Raw genomic sequence first — 25,435 nt, 5'->3', positions numbered from 1 at the left:
CATTCACAGACAGAGTTCAGGAAGAAACTTCTATTGTAGAGAGACAATTATTTCATAGTTTTCCACTACAGGATGTCTCATAATTGCCTCTGAAACATATGGTATTAGTAACTATTGCAGAAAAGATACCGAACAAGATGGACCTCTCCTCTAAACTGATATAGATGTTCCTGATATGATAGGAACCTATCATACTTAGGAACTAGCTATCACCAGATTATCTACAACTAATACTACCTATCACCAGATTATCCAGTTACACTAGTAAAGAATTTTTTGAAAAACAACAAACAAACAAAAAAGACCCAGAGGCTTTGAAGGCCTACAAGCACTTGAGTTTCACGTCAAAGGCCAAATTAAATACTAGCTGTTTGGAAACAAATTTTCAGTATGGACAGATTAGTCTATGAAATTTACCTACGTCTAAAGTAGTTGGTACTGGTCATTGCTGGAGAAAGGATGCTGGAGTAGATGGACCTTTATTCTGATCCACCATATCCAGACAATTTTTATGTTCCCATGCTCTGGGCTATGCATTCGTTCCCTGTTCAATTCTGGATTAATTTCAAGGTGCTAGTTTTAATAACTGTTGAGTGGACTAGATACTAGCTAGTGCAGAGCCCCTCCTCTCCACCTGCCATAGCATTTGTGACAGACTTATCTCCACCTAAAGCCAGTCCCTCCTCAATAGGATTTTGGGATATAGTAAGTATTTTACTAAAAATCAGCAATCTAGTTCTTTAACTGGTATCAAAAATGTTACAAGCAAGAAGAATAAAGAAGGACATTCTCATTAAAATTTTGTGGAAAATATCTTCAGGATATTTTGAATACTGTTACCTTCTTTTTGTTGTTTATAAATTTTCATTTACCTTTTCAGTGTCAACTAAGAAGTGAATGCCCTATCTAACAATAAATTACATACTGATAAATATGACATTTAGAAAATGTACAGATATCTGGAAGGAAGGATTTTGATATTTTGCTTAACGAGAAAGAGGCTTGCATGACAAATAAACACCACCAAAAAAAGCTACATTTCTTGAGTGTTTTCCTTCCCTCCTTTTTCCACTGTTTTTTGTTCCTTTGTTTTCTGGTATACATACCCTTAAGGCAGCTTGTCCTGGAGGCCCTTCATCTCCCTAAGAAAATCAGAGGGGAGGAGAGTTAACAGTTCCTTTCACTTACTTTTACATCTAGTTAGAAGATATCAGACAGAAACATAAGTAAATTTGATATCATATTAGTCAACCATATGATGCTTTTACATTACAAAAGCATATGTAAAATCTAAAATACCTGCACTAGATCTGAAGAAAAGCTCTGTACAGCTTCTCTCTCTCCAATGGAAGCTGGTCCAATAAAATGTTTATTTTTTGTATAAATAAAATGTTATTTCTGTATTGTCCCAGATGTGCATAGTATTTTACACATAAACAGAAAGACAAACCCCTGATCTAAAGAGATTACAATCTGAGAAACCAATGCTACAGTCACTACACAAGATTAATTTAATGTACATAAGTTAGCTCATTGGACTCAATATGATTGTTTATATTTGAAAAGTCGTGTTTGTATGTAATTTTTAGAATTAGATCCTCAGGGCCTAAGTATACAAATAAGGCTGAGATCCATGCCCTAAGCTAGATAAAGGACAGCAAGGGATGGCCTGACAAAATTGGGAGCAGGGCTTGGGGAAGACTGGGGGATTGAGACAGTGTGGACTAGGCCATGAAACCCTCTGCTGTAGACTTGTGACCAACAGGGGAGCTTGCAAGAGGTGAGTGCCATCCCATTACACGGTTGTTAAATACTGTATAAAAATAGATATCACAGTCATTAATGCACACATCTTGTTGATTCTTATACTAAAATAATTTATATTTATATTTAGAGTTTTAAAATACATCGATATATTATATTTAACATTTGAGAGATCAAGAGAGGACAGAGGGTGTGTGCTTTTGTGGATGCTAGCAATGGAAGACAGTAATGATTATGCTTATTAAGATGAAAAGCACAGTGCATAAGGACTCATATTGTTGTTAACAAAATATGGGGGCACAGATTGAACAATGAGGATTAAACAAAAGATTGAGGAATTGCTCATTCAGTGAGCATATTCCATCCTACATACTAAGTGAGACCAGGCCTTGTGGGGGAAAAAAAAGCTGTATGTGATCATGTAATTAAAGATTATATCATAATACATACAAAAGGGCCCAACTGAATTTTTGCAGGCAACCTTAATTCTATTATGTCTCAACTTTTCAGTGTTCATCTTTGCGACTATAATACTCTTCTAACAATTTTATATGTGCAATATGTCTTTGTGTGTGTGTGTATGATGTGTGTGCTAATTAATTTATAGACACACAAATACCTTTTCTCCCTTAGGACCAGCCAGACCAGGTTCACCAGGATCACCTTTTAAGCCCTATACAAATAAAAAAAGCATATAGTACATATACATTTTTGATTCACAAATGATCTTGGGCAAAATTCTCTATTAGCATAAATTAGCATCTGTTAATCAAATCAGTGTTAAATCACTAATGTTATTAGTACTGAAATACAGGAAACAATTTATTGTTTTCAAAAACCAAGGGTATGTCTATACTATGGGATAAGGTCAAATTAAGATATGCAACTTCAGCTACGTTAATTGTGTAGTTGAAGTTGAAATACCTTAACTCAACTTTTAGCACTGTCTACACTGCAGGAAGTCAAAGGGAGGACACTCCCTTCGACTTCCTTTACTCATCGTGGAAGCAGGACTACCAGCATTGACCAGAGAGCCCCTCTCAGTTCAAATTACCGTGTCTTCACTAGGCCCGCTAATTTGAACACTGGAAGATTGACAGCGGCAGCTTCAATCTTCTCTGTAGTGTAGACATTCTTGAAGAGACTCCTACCAGAAGTTTTAGGTGCCCTCACCTGATACAGGGTCAGATTATCTGGACAGAAGTGTAAAGGGAATGGGAACATCCTCTAGAGTCCAGCTCAGGATCTCTTTCATATGGCCTTGCAGGCAAAAAGCCAGGTCATACACCACTCACTCCACCGTGTCCATTAGGGAAGTTATGTGGAGGATAAGGATGAGAAGCAGGAGGAGTAGTTGGACTGTATATGACAGGGAGTGCAGTCTCCAGCTGACATATTGTTCCAAGATCATAGTCAGGGTAGCAACTCCCCAGAAAGTTTTAACCTTCAGCTAGGGCCAGGAATAGAATTGGAGAGAAACAGTTTCTTGACAGTCCCTCTCCATGCTGCAAACAGTGAAAGCTAGAGAAGCAGAGAATATGGGATGCCATTCTTAAATATTACAAATCCAGCAATTTTGTTTATTTTCATCACTAAAAATGTCTTTATCTTCTCTTGCTTGGAATGTACCCTCAGTACTACTACTCAACAACTCTCCTTTTTCCCTTTACTACCCCAAAGCCAGGGGAATTGATAGATTTTGCAATGTGCCCTTAAACTCAGCCAGTTCAAATCGTTTTAGAACTAGGTTGGGACTGAATTCTGAAGCTGGGGCCAATCACAGAAAACAAATTTGCCAGAAGCTACCTTTCCTTTAAATCAAGTCATCTCCAGCTCATCACCTCCACTGATCTCAGCTTCAGAAGTAAGCAACTGGTATACAGCAAGCAGGAACTAAGTCATTTAGGGCTTTATAGGTCAAAACCAGATCCTTAAACTCCACCTGGAAACCAACTAGCAGATGTTACAGGCCATGAAACACTGATGTAATATGGTCACACTTAAGAAGCAGGCCATCGCCTTCAGCACTAAGTGTGTTGGATGAGGTAGTGAAATAAAAACTGGATGTCATCTAGACATGAATTAAGATTGACTGCACTGAATTCTTCCCCACTGTCTTCCATGCCTTAAAACTCCATTCCTCAGTTTGCAATAATTGGAAAGATAGAGACAACTGGCACTAAAATGATATGCAACATCTGTGCCTTGGTGGGTACAGAAACATTAAATCAGCGAGTGTTCTAAATACTGCATATTTGTGCAACTTCACTTCCTGCTAAAATTACATTAATTCACCATCTGGAAGGAACATCATTTAGAACTATACGAGCATTTAAGTGCCCACTTTGGATTAAATTTGTGGTTGTTGTAAATACCCCTGATTTAGCTTTGATTTGTCCTTTATTAAGCTTGCCAAATATGTAAGAGTTAAATCAGAAGTAGTTTTGCTGGTTGATCTTAATTTTTTTTAAAGCAAACAGGTTCAAAAAACAAGCCACCTCCCAGTTTTTCTTCTTAATTTTCATGTTTAGAGCCCATATATACATCTATCTGTACCTACTGCACCAGACATCATCTAGAAGAGTATAAAAGGCAATATTTTATATATATAAAATAGAAGACTTTTGATAGATATGTCAGGTAACTGTAGAGAGTGTGTTATTTTCTATTTTATGGATCAGAATCAGAATTGACAGCATTAGAGAATCAGTGGTGCCAACAACAGGTTTCACTAGAGGAATTAGTTCTTGGCTGTGTATTTACAGATCAGACAAAACAAGACAGAGAAGTGAAAAAGACACAGGATTCTTCAGCTACCAAAATGAAACTCTGTTTAATATGGCACTATTCGTCAGGAAGGGCAACAGTGGAAGAATAAAAACAGTGAAATCAAACTGTGCACAGTCAAGATATGAGCTTCTTTTTTCTAACTGGTATGTTTACAGCTGTTACTGCTGAGCCTTGTGGGTACCTAGCAGAGGTACATAGAATAGTTACTACTGCGGGACACAATGAAGATGGAGGTCAATCTTAAATTGAGAGGAATAGGAGAAATTGGATAATATTTATATTTACAGTTAGTACCTTAAAATGAGCACACTTGAAAACATCTTTATAGACTAAATTGAGTAAAGAAAGGAATCAAACTGGCCAGCATGGCTTTTAAATCGTGCATTTATTTCAACATACCTGAACAAGCTAGCAATAGCTAGCCACATGTCTGTCCTTTATGGTTACACAACATTTAATGAACAAGAAAATAAGTAGGAAAAATCCTTAAGATGATTTCATGCTATAAATATTTTATATTTTTCTACTGTATAGTTTTAATTAAATTTGATTTATTTTTAATTAGGTTAATATGTTACAGACATAGTTGATGTCAGGAAACAAACAGCTGGCATTGTAGCAGCCTTGTTCTTCTCTGTAGTCCCTGCTTTTAAACTGACCAGAAGTTCTAGCTGCTGCTGACTCTGAAATCACATAAAAGCAAATTAATTGCCATTCTGGATTAGACCTGTGTTAAATCTAATGCAGTATCCTGTCACTGACAGTGGCCAGACTCAGATTCCTCAGAAGAATTCATGTGGTTACTCAGGTCTCATCAGAAATAATATAAGAAATTTTAACCTAACTACTACATTTAAAAAGGCTGTTTTCAGCACTGTTTTAAGAAAATGGTTGATTCTGAAAACAGACTAATTTCCACTGACTCAGAGTCCATTCTAGTATTTCACTGATGTGCAAAGACATTATAAAAATTCCAACTGATCTAATGACAAAGGATAAATAAATTCTAAATCTAATTTCTCTAGGGAGCACAATAATACCCTCTGGGTACATCTATACAGCACGGCTACTTCAGGATACCAGCGGTAATCCAAAATAGCTACCCCACATCTTAATAAGCCTCCTGTTATTTCAAAATATTTTTTTTAAATAACAGGTGCGCTATTTCGGCATCCCGGTAACCCTCATTCCACGAGGGTTAAGGGATATCTCAAAAAAACATGTTATTTTGAAATTTGGTGCTGTGTAGATGCACCAAATTTCAAAATAGCCTATTTTGAAACTACATCGAAATAAGATACTCAATTTGTGTAGTGCAAATTGCGTATCTTATTTTGAGTTTAGGGTGCTGTGTAGATGCACATATAGGAGTAAAGGAATTCATGACACTTTTAAACTCTACATACAGGTTTCAACTAGATGTCCTTCTCTTCTGAGAGAAATTCAACTTGCTCTTTTTACAGATCAAATATATGACTGAAAGCTTCCTTTATTTAAAGTCTTTAACCACTGACTGCAGAAAAAGTTACAGCATAACTAAGTTGTGCTAAGAATCTGAACTTTCCATTTGGTTTCCTTACATAAATGCATTTATTTTAGAATGTTGCACTACCAGAAGAGTTAATGATCTAACTGTCAACTGTGGGCAAATCATTAGATGCTAAAGGGGTAAATTATGGTATTAACTGACACCATTTTCTGACTATTTTAAAAATTATTTTCCTCACCCCTAATATCAGTTTTTCTGATCTAATAAACCAAAACAATGAGGAGAAGGGAGCAGCCACCATGATCAGAACATGTCAATGAAAAAATTCTTTCTGCATTCTGTGCCTCACTCAGTTCTGGACATCTGGACTTCTTACCTCTTTCTGCCTCTTCATGGAGGCAGATCAGCATTTTGCGTCCTCACAGTCTGGGCACACACACTCTGATCATGTTTGGCCATCAGTTGAATTATTTGCAAGCTGTAAAACTTGCATAACATTATTCACAAAGATTTTCAATGACAATGAAATAACTATGCACTGTAAAGCAAGGAAAAATGGTCCTGTGTTAATGATTCCATTTAATATCTGACCTTCCTGAGTGACTGAGGGTGTACAGAATTGTGGGAGAAGCTCCTAGCACAAAAGGAAATTATCAGTAAGAAATATTCTGTTCTGCAGTCCAGCATCTCCCACAATTTCGACATCTGGGAAACAGTAAATAGTGACCAGATGTAGGCTGGGAGGCGGGGGGTCTGACACAAAAAGTTCTCTCTTTTTATGAGCTCATTTAAAGGTCTATATTATTTCTTGATTACCACCTGCACTACTTTCCTGTCAAAGGAGTCCTCAGAAAAAGATAGTGCTTGTAGTGCTTACTAATGATATCAGCTGTATACCAAGTGGCTGCTTTACAATTTCCGCATTGGATGCACTTGCTCATTCTACCTACAAGGCTGCAAAGGAACTTGTGGAGTGTGCTTTGATCCAAAGAATCTCTGATTATTTGTATAGACAGCATGTCTGGTTAGTTGCATTGCTCCAAGGAATCTGGCTACCTTTGGATTGTCTGTCAGAGAGCTGAGGATCCTGCAAATAGCATGTTAATCAGAGTAGACACCTGGCACACAATGAGACTGGGCAGAAGGACTATCTATGCTTCCTTGAAGAAAATCCAAACTAGTTAAAATTTCAGGATGGTGTCAGCAAACATATCCATAGCAGCCCATGTATTATATGCATAGCGACTCAGCAGGACCTGCTGGTTCACTATGTGGAGCTGGTTCACTATGCAGAGTTGTAAGTCTCCTGAGGTATAAGTCTTTCTGCCCAGAAGGCCCATCTTTTGGGCATCCCTATTTTTTGGCGAGGCAGTCGGATGGCCATCATGCCTCTCCCTGGTTTACTGCCTGGACAACCAAGGACTCCAGGGGCAGGCGGGAGAAGAAGTGTTTGTTCCCCTCTTGTGGTACAAAGTACTTCCGCTTGGCCTTTTTATCGGTCTGCAGAATAGAGGCTGGGGTTTTACCAGAGGGCCTTTGTGATCTTCATCACAGTTTTGTTGATGGGTAAGGCCACTCTGGTGGGGGTGTCAGATTGTAAGATGTCACCCATAGTGTCCAAATCCTGTGACACTCTATTAGCCTGAACCCACACTCTGGTTTAGGTGGTAGGCCCAGGGAATCCAAAAAGGCCACTGAGCTGGGTCCTGGAGCTGTGGGGGCCAAGAGTGTTGCACTGCCGGCACTGGGTAGTCTGTGGCCAGAGCTGCTGCTGCTGGTGCTGTGGGTGTGCCTGGACTGGTGGCAGGAGTAAGATTGGTCCCGCAACCTTGATCTGGAACTCTGCAAAGACCAAACCAATTCTGCCTCTTGAGTTGGTTGAGTATTCAGATGTCAACCAGGGCAGTGCAGTGGCAGAGGCAGTTGTCAACCTCCTGGTGCAGGGTGTGCCAGACCATGAATTCAGGCTTTCCCTGGTGCCAAGGAAGAGGAGGGGGCCATGGCTGGAGGCAGTGCTTGGCATCTCAATGTTACATCTAAGGGGCCAGGAAGCCAGGCTGGTGCTGTGTGAGGCCCCTGCATCGGGACCAATTCTGGCGCCGGTCCCTGGGTTGAGGTGGAAGCCAGGGCCAGTGCTGTCACTGGGGGTGAACTGCACCTGGCACCGGGGTCAAAGATGATGGTGCCGTGGTGGAGCAGTGATGCCCTCTCTCCTCCAGGGCTGGAGCGCCATGTACCATGTTTGAGGACCGGTGCTGGCTGGTATCTTGCTCCTTAGGTGGACCTGGCACTGAGTCAGGGATAAGGTCAACTCAATCAGATCCCTCACTGCCTCGAAGGCATCCTGAGTGAAGTGCCATGGGAGATCCACCACTGGACTAGGGGCTCAGTGCAAGCTGGAGGGGTGCCAACCCGAATGCAATGGTCCAGGAGCTGTGCTCGCTAGTTCCACGAGACCCACCTTAGTGTGCACAGAGGGCACATGCCTTGAAGAAGACCTGCCCCAGCAAGGTCTCCTCTTGCTATGTGGCACCGGAGACTAAGACTGGTGCCGAGGACTGTACAGTACCAGAGAGGCATGCAAGTTTCTAAGTGCCTCCTGCCCTGAAGCTGGTGTACTCTGGATTGCTGATGCCAGATGCTGGCGCAAGGTGCAGGGCCGCCTCCATGAGGATAATCTTGAGGAAAGATTCCCTTTCCCATTTAGTGCGTGGTTTGAAGACTTTGCAGATCTTACAAGCCTCAGACAAGTGGGCTTCACTGAGGCACTTGAGGCAGGCTCCATGGGAGTCTCCACAGGGCATAGGCTTCTGGCACTTCTCACAGAGCTTGAAGCCTTGGGGCCTGGGCATGCCTAGCCGGACATCCCAGAGACACGAAGTGAGCCCCACAGCTAAGAACTAATTAATAAGTGCTACACTTAACAACTGCTGACAACTATTAACTACTAGATAAGAAAAAAGAACTGTGAAAACTTTCAGCGTCCTGTTTCTCTTAGCAAGATCTTCTGTTGCTCTTACCTACACTATGGATTTCAACTGTTTGGGTATGTCTACACTGCAGCATTTTTCTGGAAAAACGGTAGTTTTTCTGAAAAAACTATACTTACGTCCACACTGCTATTATATTCTTTGGACAGAAAGTTGAAAGAATGGAGGGGTTTTTCCAACAGCGGTAAACCTCTTTCTACGAAGAAGAAGCCTTTTTCTGAAAAAGCTTTTTCAGAAAAAGGCATGTGTGGATGCAGAAGAGGGAATTCTTTTGAAGAGGAACTCTTCAGGAAACAACACAGGTGCCTTGGTGGTCACTCCATCCATACTATTCACAATTTAAATACGAGATCGCGCCCAATGAATGTGGATGATATCTTTTGAAAAAGCGCATCACTTTCTCATTGCATTTTTGCTGTGTGGACACTCTCTTTCGAAATAAGCATTTCTGGAAGATCTCTTCTGGAAAAGCTTCTTCTGAAAGAAGCTTGCAGTCTAGACATAGTCTTTGAGATTATTACCCGACATTAACCAGGAACCTGGCCACAGAAGAGACGTATAGTGCTGAGAACTATGAATTCAATATGGATTTACCTGAAAGAATCATGTCACATTCTGAAACCTAAAGAAAATTAGTAAAATGATTTTTTTGCTCCCAAATGTTTTCCATGATGAATTCTTACTATATAAAAAGTAGTCTCTTTGACTCCTTTGAGCGCTATCAGGACTACATATAAATAATGTTCTTAGAGGCTAGGTGGCAGCCAATGCATACATGCCTCATAAGATATAAAGAAACACCACTAAGTGGTGTCAGATTATGGTTCCAGAGAACAAATTATGCCACAAATAAGCTCAGTGGAACCTCCACCACATAACCTGGTCTCTTCACACACAATTCACAATGTGCCACTTATTGAAACCTGGAATACAACATGATAAACACTGCATTGCACAAACATCTGATTGAAAAATACTACAAGATTATAATAACTTTTTAAGAATGGTAGATCTTTCATTCTAAATTAAAGTTATTGAATAAATGGAGTCAATCTTTGTGTTAAAGGTACAACCCCTTAATGTACTGAAAACAGGGCAAACAACCTACTATTCTACTGCATGCAATATGAATAAAAATGTCTTCAGGGCAGACTATTGATTCTGAGTTATACAACTGCAGCCAACCAATCCATAATTTATTATATAGCACACTCAAGAAATCTAAATTGAAATATCAGTTGTGGTGCCATATAGGTTGATATCACCAGGATGTAACAGAGTGGGGCACACAGTATCATGCTTGGACATAAACAATTGACTATCTTTCTCTGTGTCTCTCAGGGTACATCTCCATAGAGGCACTATTTCAGGATAATGTCCAAGAGGCAGGTTGCCTGGCTCCTAGTGCCTTTTAAATTGCAGAGCTGCAGTATGGTTTGGTCCCACACCCAGTGCGAGTTGGAACTGAGACGGACTGCCTATTTGTAGCCAGACAGGAACCCCCACCTATAACATCCATCTTTGCTTGCCTGGAAGCATACAGGGCACACAGAGTAGTAAAATCAGCAGTCTTTGAAGTCTTGACAGGCGACCCGGATATGCTAGCTCACAGTGACCCTGGATGGCTGTAAACAGAGATATGCCAATTGTTGACCTCAAGGCTGTGAGAAATGCTTTGGCTAGCACCTCTATTGATATGAACACACAGCCATCCACGGGGGAAGGAATCTGCCGCCCAGTAAAAAATGTCCAGTACTCACAATTTAGTTATCTCTCTTGCAAGTGTAAATTAAGTTGAAACACCCTTGTAAGAACTGGCGTCACAAAGACGGACCAACACAATTTGGCATTTTAGATAAGAAAGAAGATACGGGTCCCTATGGGTATAAAGATGGGTCCAGCAGCACACTTACTCTGAGTGTCAAGCTACCATCTATCTGCTGGTCGGGTTAGGTGATTGGCCTCCCGAGGTTCCACGGGGACGCCCACCTCGTATTCGTCTTTCCTAGGAATTGAGGGACCGGCTTTGGCCTGATACTCTGGAGTCGAGAGGCACAGAAGGGGGAAAAATTGTACCTGGATGTGTCCTTTGTCTTAAGTGTACACATAGCCTTAGAGTTCTTTAAAGATTAAGCTGTCATTTGGTACCATTATTTCTATTTTCTATCTTTATTTTCTTTGTAACCATTTTTAAGATCTATATTTGCTAGCAGTTAAGAAATAGAGCAATAGCTATTGTAAGCTTGTTTAATAAACCTGTAACTGTTTATGCTTTAACCTGACTCCTTCAGTTGCTGTAACAGAACCAAGCACAAGAACTCCAGCTGGTCATAGGCAGCAGACGCAGGCAGAGCTGGGCATTTGGATCATGTCGCCTCCAGGGGACAGATCTGTAGGGGCATCCGTCATCCTTCCCTAGGCTGCCTGCTGCGACGGGATCTCGGTCCTAGCAGCTAAAGACACGGGTGTAATAAGCTCTCCCTGCAAACTTTGGGGCATCTGTCAGCCTGATGGCTGCCCGCCGCGAAGGGACCCCGGTCCTAGTGGTCAAAGACACAGACGTAAAACTTCTCGGGGCGCCCATCGGCCTCCCCTAAGGACACCCGCTGCGACAGGACCTCATGTCCTATCAGTTGAAGACTCAGGTGTATAACACACACACATGCACTGCCTTTACCATCGGCTGACACTACTGACTAATAGAATAGTCAATAAAAATTCTATCGACTACTCAATTAGTTAAATACCCATATTTTAACATCTCTAGTCCAGCATGATATTAGTTAGCCAGATGTTCACTTATCATGGGGTATTGACAAGTTTCCCGTGGTCTGATAAAGTTTTACAGCCGGCGGCAGTCCTGGCTCTGAGTGTTCTGTCTCTGTCTGTTATTTAGCTCTAATTTACCCTAAACAACTTTCTAAAAGCCCAATAAGAAGTGAAAGTGTTGGTAATGCTCGTAGACAATATTGACCTCCTGTGGTCCAGGAAACTCTCAGATTCCGCACCAGTCAGGGTGCTGGACAAGAGAGATTCAACCTTTAATATTTATTTATTTATTTATTTAATTTATTTCAGTTATCATTATTTCCACTCAATTTTTCCTAGTTGTGCTTAAACCAAATTGTAGATGTTATACAACAACACTGTGCATTTAATTACTATTCTAGGGATTTTATTTAATTTATCAAAAAAACTACCAGCAGTGTCACACAAACTCCTGTCCTGCCTGACTGAAAAACCTGGCATTTCATTGATTAGACTTTCCTTGTTTCCTTCCCTGTTCAAATTGCAGTAATCTGAATAGCACATGGATCTTAGCATTTATCCATCTCTACTTTAATGGGTATTTACATTGCAAATCTGTTATTTCATGTGAGATGCAGAAATATGCCTGACTGAGAAGTAATTATACATCTCAGGGCATATTTCAGGATTATTAGCTGACTCTTTACATAGCTATCAGAGAGTGTGACCATGCTGATCAGAGACTCATTTAACTGCATATCCACTAATGTGATCTATGCCATCAAATGCCAGCAATGCCCCACTGCAATGTATACTGGCCAAACTGGACAGTCTCTATGAATAAAGAATTAATGGTGTAGCGAGTTTGTGGGCGCAAGCTCCCCTTTCCCCTGTTGGAGGGTGGGGCCCAGTGAGCCTACCGCCTTAAGTATCTCATGGGATCTCTGGGGTCCTTCAGCCCCTAAATCGTGACCCTCTCCAGGGGTCTGTATAATGGCAGTTGCTAGCCACTAGGCCGTTTGGCCTGCAGTACCAAATGGTCAAGTCAAAGGAGGTTGAGCATGCAGTGGGGCGGAGGGGAAAATTAGGGGGACCCAGGACCGCCTCTCCACCGGGTCTCAGCCCGGGGCCCTAAGAGCTCAGGGTAATTGACCCCTACACGGCTGATGGGGTTCAACCCGAAGCACGTGAGCCCCTGGGTACCAGAAGCGCTCTGCCCTGGGCGCTTCCTATCCCCCTCCTGAGTAGAGAACTCCCCGGATTTGTTCAAGGGGCCTACCAGTTCATTGCTTTCTCCCGTTCCTTCGTCTCTGCTCTGGGTTCCTGGGGGACACTAGCTGTTCCTCCACTGGGATGGAGTAAGTCGCTCCCTGAGAGGCACCTGGCAACGCTTGTCCCGGGCACCCTCCCTCCGTCTCCTCCTCAGGGCCTTTTCAAAAGGCCCGCTGATGGCTGCTGTGGCACATCGAACCGCCCCTTCTACGTCCCACTGCTCTGGAACATCACAGGTTTGCGCCGGGTCTTGCCCCCATGCGCCACAGCCGTCTGCCAGCGTCCCCACTTTTGTGGGTGCCAGCCTCCATTTGCCAGCATCGCGTCACCCTGCCCCCTTTCCGGCCGAGCAGCCGGAGTCCCAGCGGTTTCAGTGCAAGCCTCGGCGGGCCCATCACAATGGACACAAATCAGATATCCAAAAAGGCAATACACAAAAACTGGTTGGAGAACACTTTAATCATCCTGGACACTGATTATTGGATCTCCAAGTCGCCGTTTTGTTTCAGACCAATTCCACAAATATACAGAGAAGGATTGGAACTTAACTTCATTCACAAGTTTAATTCTTATGCAAATGATCTGAACTGGGATAGAGGGTGGCTCACACACTATCTTCCACCTTTTAATGACGTAACCAACCAACCAATGGAGGTGCTAATGGTTCTAACAGCCTCTTGTAACTATTTGAACTATCTGCTCACTGTCTCTTTTTTCTTCTCCCTCTCTCCTTTTTCCTTCTCCCCCTCTCACCTCCTTCCCTTATTTATTCTTGGAAATGGACTTCTTATACTCCGGTCATCAAAACCCGAAGAAGTGGGTTTTGTTCATGAAACCATCTACATGTTTTGTTAGTCTTTAAGGTGCTACTAAACTATTTGTTGTTTTTTAAGTTTTTCTTGTATTGTTTATGTTATATGTAAATAATTACTTACAGGTGTAATGGAAACATATACATTAGAAGAAGTAAAAGGGCAACATGTAAATTATTTATATGTATAAAAGTCTCAGAGGGGTAGCCATGTTAGCCTGTAATTAAAAAAAATTCTTTAGGAAGACAAAACCATTGGTAGCAGCTGTGCTACTGGCATGCACAGTAAGTATCTATGCTGGCAGATAAATTTAGAATAATTGTTAAAACTGGGATATTGTGTTGTATAACTCGGGTTTACTCAGTAGTAAACAGATTTGTGCAATGCGACTGAATATATCTAGAGTTCCCCTCCCAAACTTTTCTGTAAATAAGACTAATGAAATAAAATGGAAAATATAATTAATCTGGAATCAGGGAAGTAAATCTGGAGTCACATCTCAGCACTTCATGCTACCAATCTAAAGAAAAGACGCAGCAACCCTGTGTCATTCTGGCTGGATGAAAAGTTCTCACAAGAGGAGAACAGAAAAAAGAAATAAAATATTGCATCAAAAAGAAATGTTACTTACCCTGTGCAGCAAATGAAGTTCTTCAAGATACATCTCTCTATATGGGTGTGCCTCTTTAGCCCTTAAGCAGTGGTTTCTAGCTATCTGTAACCATTCAACTCACCACCTTGTGGCAGACACTGAGGCTACATAGGAATGCATAGGCAAATTGCTATCATTTCCTTTTCTATCCGGTTATACACTTTAGGAGCAATGAAGGAGAGAAGAAGGAGGACAGATAGTTGAGCACCTATAGGGAAACATTCTTGAAGAACCACAGTAACTGCACAGGGTAAGTACCATTCCTTTCTTAGCATACTGTCCCTATGGCTGCTCCTCTCTAAGGGTATGTCTACACTACCCTCCTAGTTCGAACTAGGAGGGTAATGTAGGCATACCGCACTTGCAAATGAAGCCCGGGATTTGAATTTCCCAGGTTTCATTTGCATAAGCGGGGAGCCGCCATTTTTAAAACCCCGCTGGTTCGAACCCCGTGCAGCGCGGCTACACGGGGCACAGGCTACTAGGAAGCCTAGTTCGAACTACCTAGTTCGTGCCCTGTGTAGCCGCGCTGCACGGGGTTCGAACCAGCGGGGTTTTAAAAATGACGGCTCCCCGCTTATGCAAATGAAGCCCGGGAAATTCAAACCCCGGGCTTCATTTGCAAGTGCTGTATGCCTACATTACCCCGCTAGTTCGAACTAGCGGGGTAGTGTAGACATACCCTAACAGATTATCAGACAGTTCTCTTTAAGACGTTCACCAAACGTATCATTGGACCTGATGACATGAAGAAGGGCATAATGCTGTGCAAACGTATGGAATGAAGAGCATGTAACAACTTTACATATCTCATAAACTGGAATATTCTTCAGAAATGCTGCAGATGTCACTTGCAAGATGGCTTAATGAGTTTGCCAGCGCTTAACAGGTATAGATACAGCCTAATACCCATTTTGAAAGTCATGCAGAAGAAATGACGGCCCCTTAGACTTATTTGTGAAGCTTAGAAAGAATTTAGTTATCGCCTAAACTGCTTAGTCCCATCTAAGTAGAAGGCTAATTCCCTTCTAATATTCATGGTATGATATTAAGATTTCTGTTAAAACCTGTGAGGTTTCAGAAAACATACTGCTATATAGATTAGTTCAGATTAAAATTTGAAGTAACTTTGGGTAGAAATCTGGGATCTGAGCATAAAGAGACCTTATCATGAAAAATGTGGTAAAGGACAGATAAGCCATCAAACCCCACTTTCCCTACATTATAGACCAATGTGATGGCAACTAGGTAATGAATGCCTTGACTGAGGGGTGAAAGACTGATATGACAGCCAAGTATTCCTTGATCAAGCTGGATAATCAGATATCTTCAGATCCCACAAGTAATTCAGGATGAGGGTCAGAGGAACCAACGCAGACTGTAGCAGTCTATTCTTTTTCCCTTCTGCAAGTAAGGATATGTCTACACTACAGAGGGTTTTTTTTCGGAAAAATGGCCATTTTTCCAAAAAAACTTGAGTTACATCTACACTGAAATTGCATTCTTTCAAAAGAAAATCAAAAGAAGAGAGGGTTTTTTCCAGCAATGGTAATCCTCATTCTATGAGGAAGAAGCCCTTTTGCATGTGTGGATGGGGAAGAGGGAGTTCTTTCACAAGAAGAGGAAAGAGGAAATAGCACAGGTGCCCTGGTGGCCATTCCACCCATAGCAGTGTTTCTTAAACTTTTGAAGACTGAGGAACACCAAACAATAATTTTTTTTACGAAGAACACGAAGGGTTTTTTGTTGAGCAAAAAAAACCCACAGAAAAACAGTTTGCTCTTCTATCAGGAGACAGGCCATTTTGAATTCTCCCTTTTAAGGGCGTCCATTTTGAATTCTGTTCTCCACAGCACACCTCCAACTGCCTCGTGGCATACCGGTGTGCCACGGAACACACTTTAAGAAACACTGGCCCATAGTAATCATAGCTGAAATGCGAAATAGAGTCCATTCAGTGTGGATGCTATCTTTCGAAAAAGCCAAAGGCTTTTTCGATGCAATTTTGCAGTGTGGACACTCTCTTTCAGAAGAAGTTTTTTTGGAAGATCTCTTCCAGAAAAGCTTCTTCCAAAATAAGCCTACATAGCTTAAACGGTGAAGGTTGTTGTCTTTCTATTGTGCAACTTCTGCAGTACATCTGCAGAGCAGAAGCTTTCTGTTCTCTAGGGCCATCTAGAAACCAGGTTCTGAGACACAGAAGCACCAAGTTGGAAATGAGGGGCTTGAGCTGCATCCTGAGACAGAAGATTGGGAATAACTGGTGGCTGAAACCTTTCCTGCACAGTCATTGGAGAAGAGTCTGTTGAGGGCATTGGTAGTGGTGTTTCCAATGTCTAGAAGCTTGGCAACTGAAATCTCAATGTGGTTGAATATGCACCAGTTCTAGAGCTTTATAACTCAGAGCACACATAAAGAGAGTGATGTTGCTCCTCCCCATTTGTTGATGTAAAACATGAAGAATGTGTTGTCTGTAATGAACCTGATCATTCTATTGGAAATGGAGACACATGTTCCTGATCTCTCTTTGTGCTCCAACAGGTTGATGTGGAGACCTATCTCATGGGTCAAACATCTGCCCTGAACCATGTTCCTACCCCAATAGGGATTCTTTGGTTTTTAGACACTGACAGGATTGGATGGCAGAAAGGGATGGTTGCACAGGTATGCAGTTGCCACCAGGGATGTCTCCGGATTATAGAAGTCCGGACCATAGAGGTAAAATGTATAAAGAGAATATCAAGTACACTCAGGGGAGACATGCTAGACTTTAGTTCTGGGATGAGGCAGTACAGAAGGAGCTGGGGGCAGTTGGCCAAAACCCCTGCATAGGCTTAGTGTGTGCCACCAGGAGGCATAAAGTGCACTGTATGGGCCAAATGGGCACTGCTAATTAGAAATTTCCAATCAAGGTCTTGAGAGGAGGATGCACAAGTGAAGTGGAGGACCCACAGGGACGCTACTCAAAGATGAAAAAGATCTTACCTGTCATGCATCATGACTTAAAATCAAGGACATTGTGCAGTAGCTGATTTTACAATATGCTCCCTTATACCTGAAAACATGATTAATCCCAAGATATTATACCTGAAATAATTAGAATGATTCTACCTGTGTACAATTATTATTTTTTTGAAGAAGAGATCAAACCTTTTCTATAGATATGATTTTGGTTAAAATAATAGATGTTATTTAAATATTGTATTTTAGTCTTTTGTTCAAAACCGTTCAATGATATCTTCTAACATTTCTTCAGTGGTGAGTATAGAACCCCAGTTTAAAATGGTAGATATCATCCTCCAGAGTAGTGGGATAGCAGCTGCTAGCAGCTGATACCACTGCCTTTGTGTGTTTTCAGTCTCTCTTTATTCAGCACTACAAATTACACTAGTGTAAGCAGATTACTTTATTTCAGAAATATTAGATGTGGCATTTCTGTGTGTGGAATGAGTTTGAGAGACACTGATAGCAATGGAGACACAAGGGTATACTACACTTTAAGTTTAAACCTAATGACTGGCATCTCTAAGCATGCTGATAACTGAATCCAAAGCATCCTATTTAAGTGTTGTTAAAAATAATCATGTGATGTTTCCAGCTAACTTAGTGTATTATTGTCACGTATAATAGGACTTGCAAATGTATATTTTTCTAAGAGAGTTTCTGAAGGTCCTGTGTTGCTAATAATCTACCACATTTGACACATTATAAGACAGCACATTCAACTAAAATATTCAAACTGTAAAGATTTAATATTGTATGCATTCATACTACCTCAGTGCAAACCTATCTCAGGGTTCACCAGATACACAGTATACTTTACTCCATACAAAAAAGGATTATGGAATAGGATCCTGTGTAGTAACAGAGATCTTGTAAGAACCAACACAGAAATGTCTCCAGTGCTATGGAAAGAAACACAGATGTGTTTTTCCATGCTGTCAGCATATATGTATGAATGACAGAAGTATACAGTTCACCTTTACAGACAGGAAGGCTACAAGAGATTACATGTTTGAATCTTTAAATGTAGCTTCAGCCGAATGTATAGTATACACTTTCAAATAGAGGATTTCTATAATTAGCCAAAATCAGAACATTTCTAATTGTTAATTTCCTTTCTGCTAGCAATATCTCCCACAATTCTGGCTGTCTTGGTTGCTCTCCTTCCTCTGCAGCTCAATAACAGGCTCGCTAGTCCATCAGACTTGTAAACCTTGTTCCATGAGGATAAAGGCACATTTTGGAAAGGTGGTTTATTTCAAAATTTGGTGCATAGCTCAAACTGGGTAGCTTATTTCGAGCAAAGGGTGCAGTGCAGACTCATCCTGAGGTTTTGAAGTATGCAACAGCTGGCTACAAAATTGACCTGTGGCAAGATGAAGAGCATTGCTCACTATTGCTCCTAATTCTGACAAAAAGCCCTCCCCGCCCGCCCACCCGGTTAGGCAGATATGATGGTGAGAGCTGTAAAAGCCAGCTTCCACATGCTGCTCAAGAGACAGAGAAACTGGAAGCAAGCAAGTGCGGAGAGGAGTGTTCTTCATCAATGAGTCACAGAGAGACAAGAGCAGCCCAGACATCAAGAACTGTGGGAGATGCTGGTCTGCAGAAAGACTGGATATATGGTGTAAAAATATAGCTCCCCGATACAAGACAAATCTTTTCTGCAAAGAACATACACCATATAAAAAGCCAGTTGAAATAAAGAGTTACATAAATGGGATGCATGTTCAAAAAAACTATACTGCATGCCAGGCTCCAATGCAATTAAGGATACTCATGAAGTGTGAAGTGATAATGAAATCGTAGAGTTCATGATTATAAGAAATGGTAGAAGGGAAAACAGCAAATTTGAGACAATGGATTTCAGGAAGGCAGATTTTAGTCAACTCAAAGAGCTGGTAGGTAAGGTCCCATGGGAATCCAGTTGGCAGTTTTTCAGAGGGACATTATTAAGCGCCCAAGAGCAAACTATTTCACTACATAGAAAAGATAGAAATTATGGCAAGAGACCACCTTGGCTTAGGCCAGGAGATCTTACATGGTCTTAAATTTAAAAAGGAGTTGTATAAAAAGAGAAAAGTAGGTCAAATTACAAACAATAAATATAAGCAAATAATGCAAGTATACAGGGGCAAGATTAGAAAGGCAAAGGCACAAAACGAGCTAATACTAGCGTGTTTAGGGGCATAAAGGATAACAAGAAGACATTCTATAAATATATTAGAAGCAAGAGGAAGACCAAGGAAGAGCCACTGCTCATAGAAGAGAGAGAAACAATAGCAGGAAATTTTGAAATGGCAGAGGTGTTTAATGACTTCTTTGTTTTGGTTTTCACAGAGAAGTTTGAAGGGATGGTGAAGGGATGCTTAACATAGTAAATGTTAGTAGAAATGGGGTAGGTTTAGAAGTTAAAATAAAAAAAGAACAAGTTAAAAATGACTTAGAAAACTTAGATGTCTTCAAGTCACCAGGGCCTGATGAAATGCATCCTAGAATACTCAAACAGCAGATAGAGGAAGTATCTGAGCCTTTAGCTATCATCTATGAAAAATTATGGAAGTCAAGATACATTTCAGTGGTTTGGAAGAAGATAAATATAGTGCCCATCTATAAAAAGGGAAATCAGAACAACCCAGGAAACTACAGACCAGTCAGTTTAACTTCTGGGAAGATAATGGAGCAAATAAAATTAAAGAATTAATCTGCAAACACCTAAAAGATAATAAGGTTATTGGTAATAGCCAGCATGGATTTGTAAAGGACAAATCATGTCAAACCAATCTGATAGCTTTCATTGATAGGATAACAAGTCTTGTGGAAATGGAAGAAGTGGTGGACATGGTATATCTAGACTTTATTCAAGCATTTGATACTGTTTCACATGGCATTTTTACCAGTAAACTAGGGAAATACAACCTAGATGGGGCTATTATAAAATGGGTGGGTAACTGGCAGGATAACCATTCTCAGAGAGTAGTTGTTAATGGTTCACAATCATGCTGGAAAGGCATAACAAGTGCGGTTTTCCATGAGTCTGTTTTGGGACTGGTTCTGTTGAATATCTTTATCAATGATTTAGATGATGGACTAGAGAGTACGATTATTTAGTTTGCAGATGATATCACATTGGGAGGGGTTACAAGTGCTTTGGAGGATAGGGTCATAATTCAAAATGATCTGGACAAACTAGAGAAATGGTCTGTGGTAAATAGGATGATATTTAATAAAGACAAATGCAAAGTACTCCACTTAGGAAGTAACAATCAGTTTCACACATACAGAATGGGAATTGACTGCCTAGGAAGGAGTACTGCAGAAAGGGATCTAGGGGTCATAGATCCACAAGCTAAATATGAGTCAGCAGTGTGACACTGTTGAAAAAAAAGCAAACATGATTCTGGGATGCATTAGTGTCAAGAGCAAGATACAAGAAGATACATTCTTTTGCTCTACTCTGTGTGGATTAGGCCTCAGTTGGAGTACTATATCCGGTGCTGGGCACCACATTTCAAGAAAGATATGGAAAAATTGGAGAAGGTTCAGAGAAGAGCAACAAAAATGATTAAAGGCCTAGATAACATGAGGTATGAGGGATGGCTGAAGGAATTGTGCTTGTTTAGTTTAGAAAAGAAGATTGAGAGGGGATATGATAGCAGTTTTCAAGTATCTAAAAGAGTGTCACAAGGAGTAGGGAGAAAAATTCTTCTCCTTGGCCTCTGATGATAGGACAAGAAGCCATGGGCTTAAACTGCAGAAAGGGAGTTTTAGGTTGGACATTGGGAAAAACTTCCTGTCGGGGTGGTTAAACACTGGAATAAACTGCCTAGGGAGGTTGTAGAATCTCCATCAATGGAGATATTTGAGAGCAGTTTGGATAGACATCTATCAGTGATGATCTAGACAGTGCTTGATCCTGTCGTGAGGGCAGGGGCTGGACCCGATGATATTCCAAAGTCCCTTAGGGTATGTCTACACTGCCACCCTAGTTCGAACTAGGGTGGCTAATGTAGGCATTCGAAGTTGCAAATGAAGCCCAGGATTTAAATATCCCGGGCTTCATTTGCATCTTGCCGGGCGCCGCCATTTTTAAATCCCCGTTAGTGCAGACTCGTGCCCGTGGCTACACACGGCATGGAGTAGGAAGTTCGAATTAGGCTCTCTAATTGGAACTACTGGTAGGATATTTAAATCCCGGGCTTCATTTGCAACTTCGAATGCCTACATTAGCCACCCTAGTTCTAACTAGGGTGGCAGTGTAGACATACCCTTACAGTTCTAGTATTTAATGATTTTATTATACTTATTATTCAAAGTTATTAGCAAATACTGCACACACTGTCAACATATTTTCATATCACAGAGGCTGAATCTCTCATTGATGAAGTGGCTAAAGTTGTTTAATTAATTCTCATGACTTCCACATCTGATCCTGGTAATGTTTCTAGTTTTCAACAGAATCTATAGGCAACTCTGAAGCACACTGAACCTTGGCTACATATATATTAAGGTTCAGATCCTGCAACATTCTTGACAGCATTTGTGAGGCGCTAAGTGCCCTCAATCCCCATTACAGCTTCCCTTCTTTTTGCAGAACTGATACCTTGCAGAATCAGAACTTAGCCTACCTTGCCCCAATCTAGGAAGTCACAGCAAGGACCGAAGAGGGTGAAATAAATAACAATTTGTTATACAGGTTGAACTTCCCAAATCTGGGACTGGCTACATCCATGGTCAAGAAGGAAGGCAAGGCGAGGAGCACGAGTCAGCTGGGAATTCTGTGGGTACTGGAGAGCTCCAGCTGGGCTGGCAGGGGCTGGTCATGGAGTCAGCGGGCAGTCCAAACTTGGGCAGTCCCAGGCCGGGGAGCTGAAAGGAATGCCCAGCTTCTTTCCTCATGGAGATCTCAGACTCCCAGCAAAAGAGAGAGCTGGCTTGAAAAACAGAAGTGATGATACTCCTGAATGGGATACATGGGGGATGGGAGCAGGTACTAACACCATCTTGCTGACTTCTCCAGCATATATGCAATACTTTGTACAGCAATGGGGGAGATAGCTAAGAAGTGTTCAATGCAGGCAGAAGCCTCTGGCTATGTCTAGACTGCAGATCTTTTTCTGCTTTTTTTTTCCAGATAGGCTTTTCCAAAATTTGGCCCATTTACATAGGGACAAATTTCAGAAAACCTTCTTCTTCCAGAACAACCCTTCTTCTTCTCACCAAGAGGAATACAGGGATGCTGAAAGAATATGCCCACTTTTTCAGAAACTGTTCCAAAAAGGTGGATGTATTCCCTGGATGCGACAGTTTTTATGGTATACCTCCAGAAAAACTCTGCAGTCTAGACATAGCCCCAGGCACAAAATCTGGACTAATTACTGCACACAATTCCAAATACTGCCCAGTCTTGCATCTGACGAAGTGGGTCTTTGCCCACGAAAGCTTATGCTCCAACACTTCAGTTAGTCTATAAGGTGCCACAGGACTCCTCGCCACAATTCCAAATACAACCTCCTTTGCCCCATAGTAACATATGACCCTAGCCAGCAAGCCTTTTTCCTCCTCAGACATCAAGGATCCAGCATTCGCTTCCCTCACTCCAAAAGACCTCTCTTTACCACACACACACACAAAATCGAAAATAAACAAACAAATAGCAAACACATACAAAAACACCCTTAGAGCTCATATCCAACTGCAAACTTCTTCCAATTTGCTTCATGGCACCTGAGCAGTAATTCCTAGGAGCTCCCTGTCCTCTTACCTCTGAATGCCCCATCAAATTATGCTCCTGAAATTTTCCTCCATTTAGCTCCCAAGCCCTACAGACTTTCAAAGCCCCTTCTCTCTTTTTTCATAAGGTAGTGTACTTATTTTTACTGCTTTACCAGACACTCATTGTTTCATGTAAGTAACATTTTCTACTTATACATTCCATTATACTGTTTCATTTTAAGTTTCATTTCATTCAAAATATTCTGATTAAAACCCAACAGGAATGATGACTCTTTGTGGGCATCGTGGACAATAATCACTGCCTTTAATAATTAATTAAGACATTTTTAGAATGGAGACAGAAAATGAGAAAATCCACTGTTACTTTCAACACAGCATGCATATTCCCTAAACCAGCAATTTTGTCTCTGCTTTCTAGTGAAGGATATAATTTAAAATGTATGTTATTTGTATGTAAGCATAAAAATTATAGACTTATCCACCAACTTACATCTTTTCCATGAATGCCTTCTGGTCCTGATTCTCCTTTATCTCCTTTTTCACCCTAGGAGGAGAAGCATATATGTTAGATTTTTAAACAAAAATTATTTTCAGTTGGAAACTTGCATTAAGGGAAAAACGTTATCCTATTCATTACTGTGCTCTAATTACAATACAATATATGTACTGCTGACAGCATAAGAAAACTATTTCTGACACTTCAAGAGGCGTTTCATCCAAATTAAGATCCTGACCTTGCAAGGTGCCAAATATCTGAGGAGCTAATGCTCAGTATTCTACTAGAGGAACTCAACAACATATAAGTATTCATGTTTGCAATGTTGCACTCACGGAAATGTAGATGGATCAATGTTTAAATGAAATACATAAAACTACCCCATGAGACAGTCTTCTGTTAAATGTCTGGGAACTAGTACTCTTCCTATATGCCAGCTGAAACAGTGTGCTCTAATACTAAGTTTGACTTTGACTAAGAAATCTACAAGAAGTTTCCTCTACGACTGAAATAATTTACTTCTCCCTCTACCACATGGTTTATTTCAATTTAATATTTGTTTACAGTTTGTCAAGAAACAATTTTAAAAGTAGAAAGTTACATCCAGATGGAGAATAACTATTTACTATTATTCCCCATATCCTTGCCATGACAGTTATCACTAGCACCACATGTGATCTTACATATTTATACTATAAGTTCCAATAGAAAATGAATGCCACATGTTGACTTGAATCTGTTACTTTGGAACTTCCATGTAACAACATCAAATTCTCCTACAATTTAACATATTGACAAAGGAAATGATTCTCAGGAATGACTATTCTAAGTTCATGTTTTATATCACGGTATTAAAGAAGTATCTTACAAATTACTATATTTTTTTTAGAGTTTCTCTGCCTTCAATCCACAATGCTATATGGGTGTTCAAATTCACTTAAAAATCAGCAGAGTTCACATTTTAAAACTATTTCTTTTAAGTACATTTTAAAATATATCTTTATTTGGGGAATAGAAAGGAAATGCAATTTGAAGAATAGAAGGATATAGGCTACTTAACACATTCACATATGAACTAATTACAAAGTAAATATTATTTTAAAGTTAGGAGACAAAAGAGAAACCTTTGGGTATGTCTAGACTACATCCCTCTGTCACCAGAGGGATTTAAATTAGACATACCGAAATTGCTAATGAAGCAGGGATTTAAATATCCCGCACTTCATTAGAATAAAAATGGCCGTTGCTTTTTGCCAACACGGCAATTTGCCAGCAAAAAGCAGCAGTCTAGATGGGGATCGGTCAGCAAGGAAAGCCTTTTCTGACTGCTCTTGTAAACCTCGTTGCATGAGGCATAAGGGATTGGTTGGAGAAGGCTTTCCTTGCCAACTGATTCCCGTCTAGACTGTCGCTTTTTGCCGGCAAAATGACACCACGGCAAAAAGCAACGGCCATTTTTATTCTAATGAAGTGCGGGATATTTAAATCCCTGCTTCATTAGCAATTTTGGTATGTCTAATTTACATCCCTCTGGCGACAGAGGGATGTAGTCTAGACATACCGTTTGTTATCCGGCACTCTGTTAACCAGAAAACTTTGTTAACCAGCATTGCCCCTAGCCAAAATACTGTCAAATCTTCAGGCTCACAGGCCTGGCTTGGTTTACTATTATTGGCTTAATAA

At 40.7% G+C, this 25,435-nt stretch overlaps 1 protein-coding gene across 7 annotated transcripts in view; it reads right to left on the bottom strand.

Annotated features, from left to right (window-relative positions):
* Window positions 1-25,435, bottom strand: part of COL19A1 (collagen type XIX alpha 1 chain) — a 368,607-nt gene that overhangs the window by 188,702 nt on the left and 154,470 nt on the right. For 6 of the 7 annotated variants that reach the window (XM_089777104.1, XM_089777106.1, XM_089777103.1 and 3 more), the window contains exons 13-15: window positions 23,747-23,800; window positions 2,384-2,437; window positions 1,107-1,142 (exon numbers count right to left, since the gene is read on the bottom strand). In XM_089777104.1, the coding sequence (XP_089633230.1) occupies window positions 1,107-1,142; window positions 2,384-2,437; window positions 23,747-23,800 (144 nt within the window). The remainder of the gene's footprint in view (window positions 1-1,106; window positions 1,143-2,383; window positions 2,438-23,746; window positions 23,801-25,435) is intronic. The other variant, XM_089777105.1, reaches the window with a different exon arrangement.

Source organism: Pelodiscus sinensis, chromosome 3 (assembly GCF_052426305.1).
Source record: "Pelodiscus sinensis isolate ZL-2025 chromosome 3, ASM5242630v1, whole genome shotgun sequence".
Taxonomy (NCBI): domain Eukaryota; kingdom Metazoa; phylum Chordata; order Testudines; family Trionychidae; genus Pelodiscus; species Pelodiscus sinensis.
Note: the sequence above shows the minus strand (reverse complement) of the source record. Positions and strands in the feature narration are given on the sequence as shown.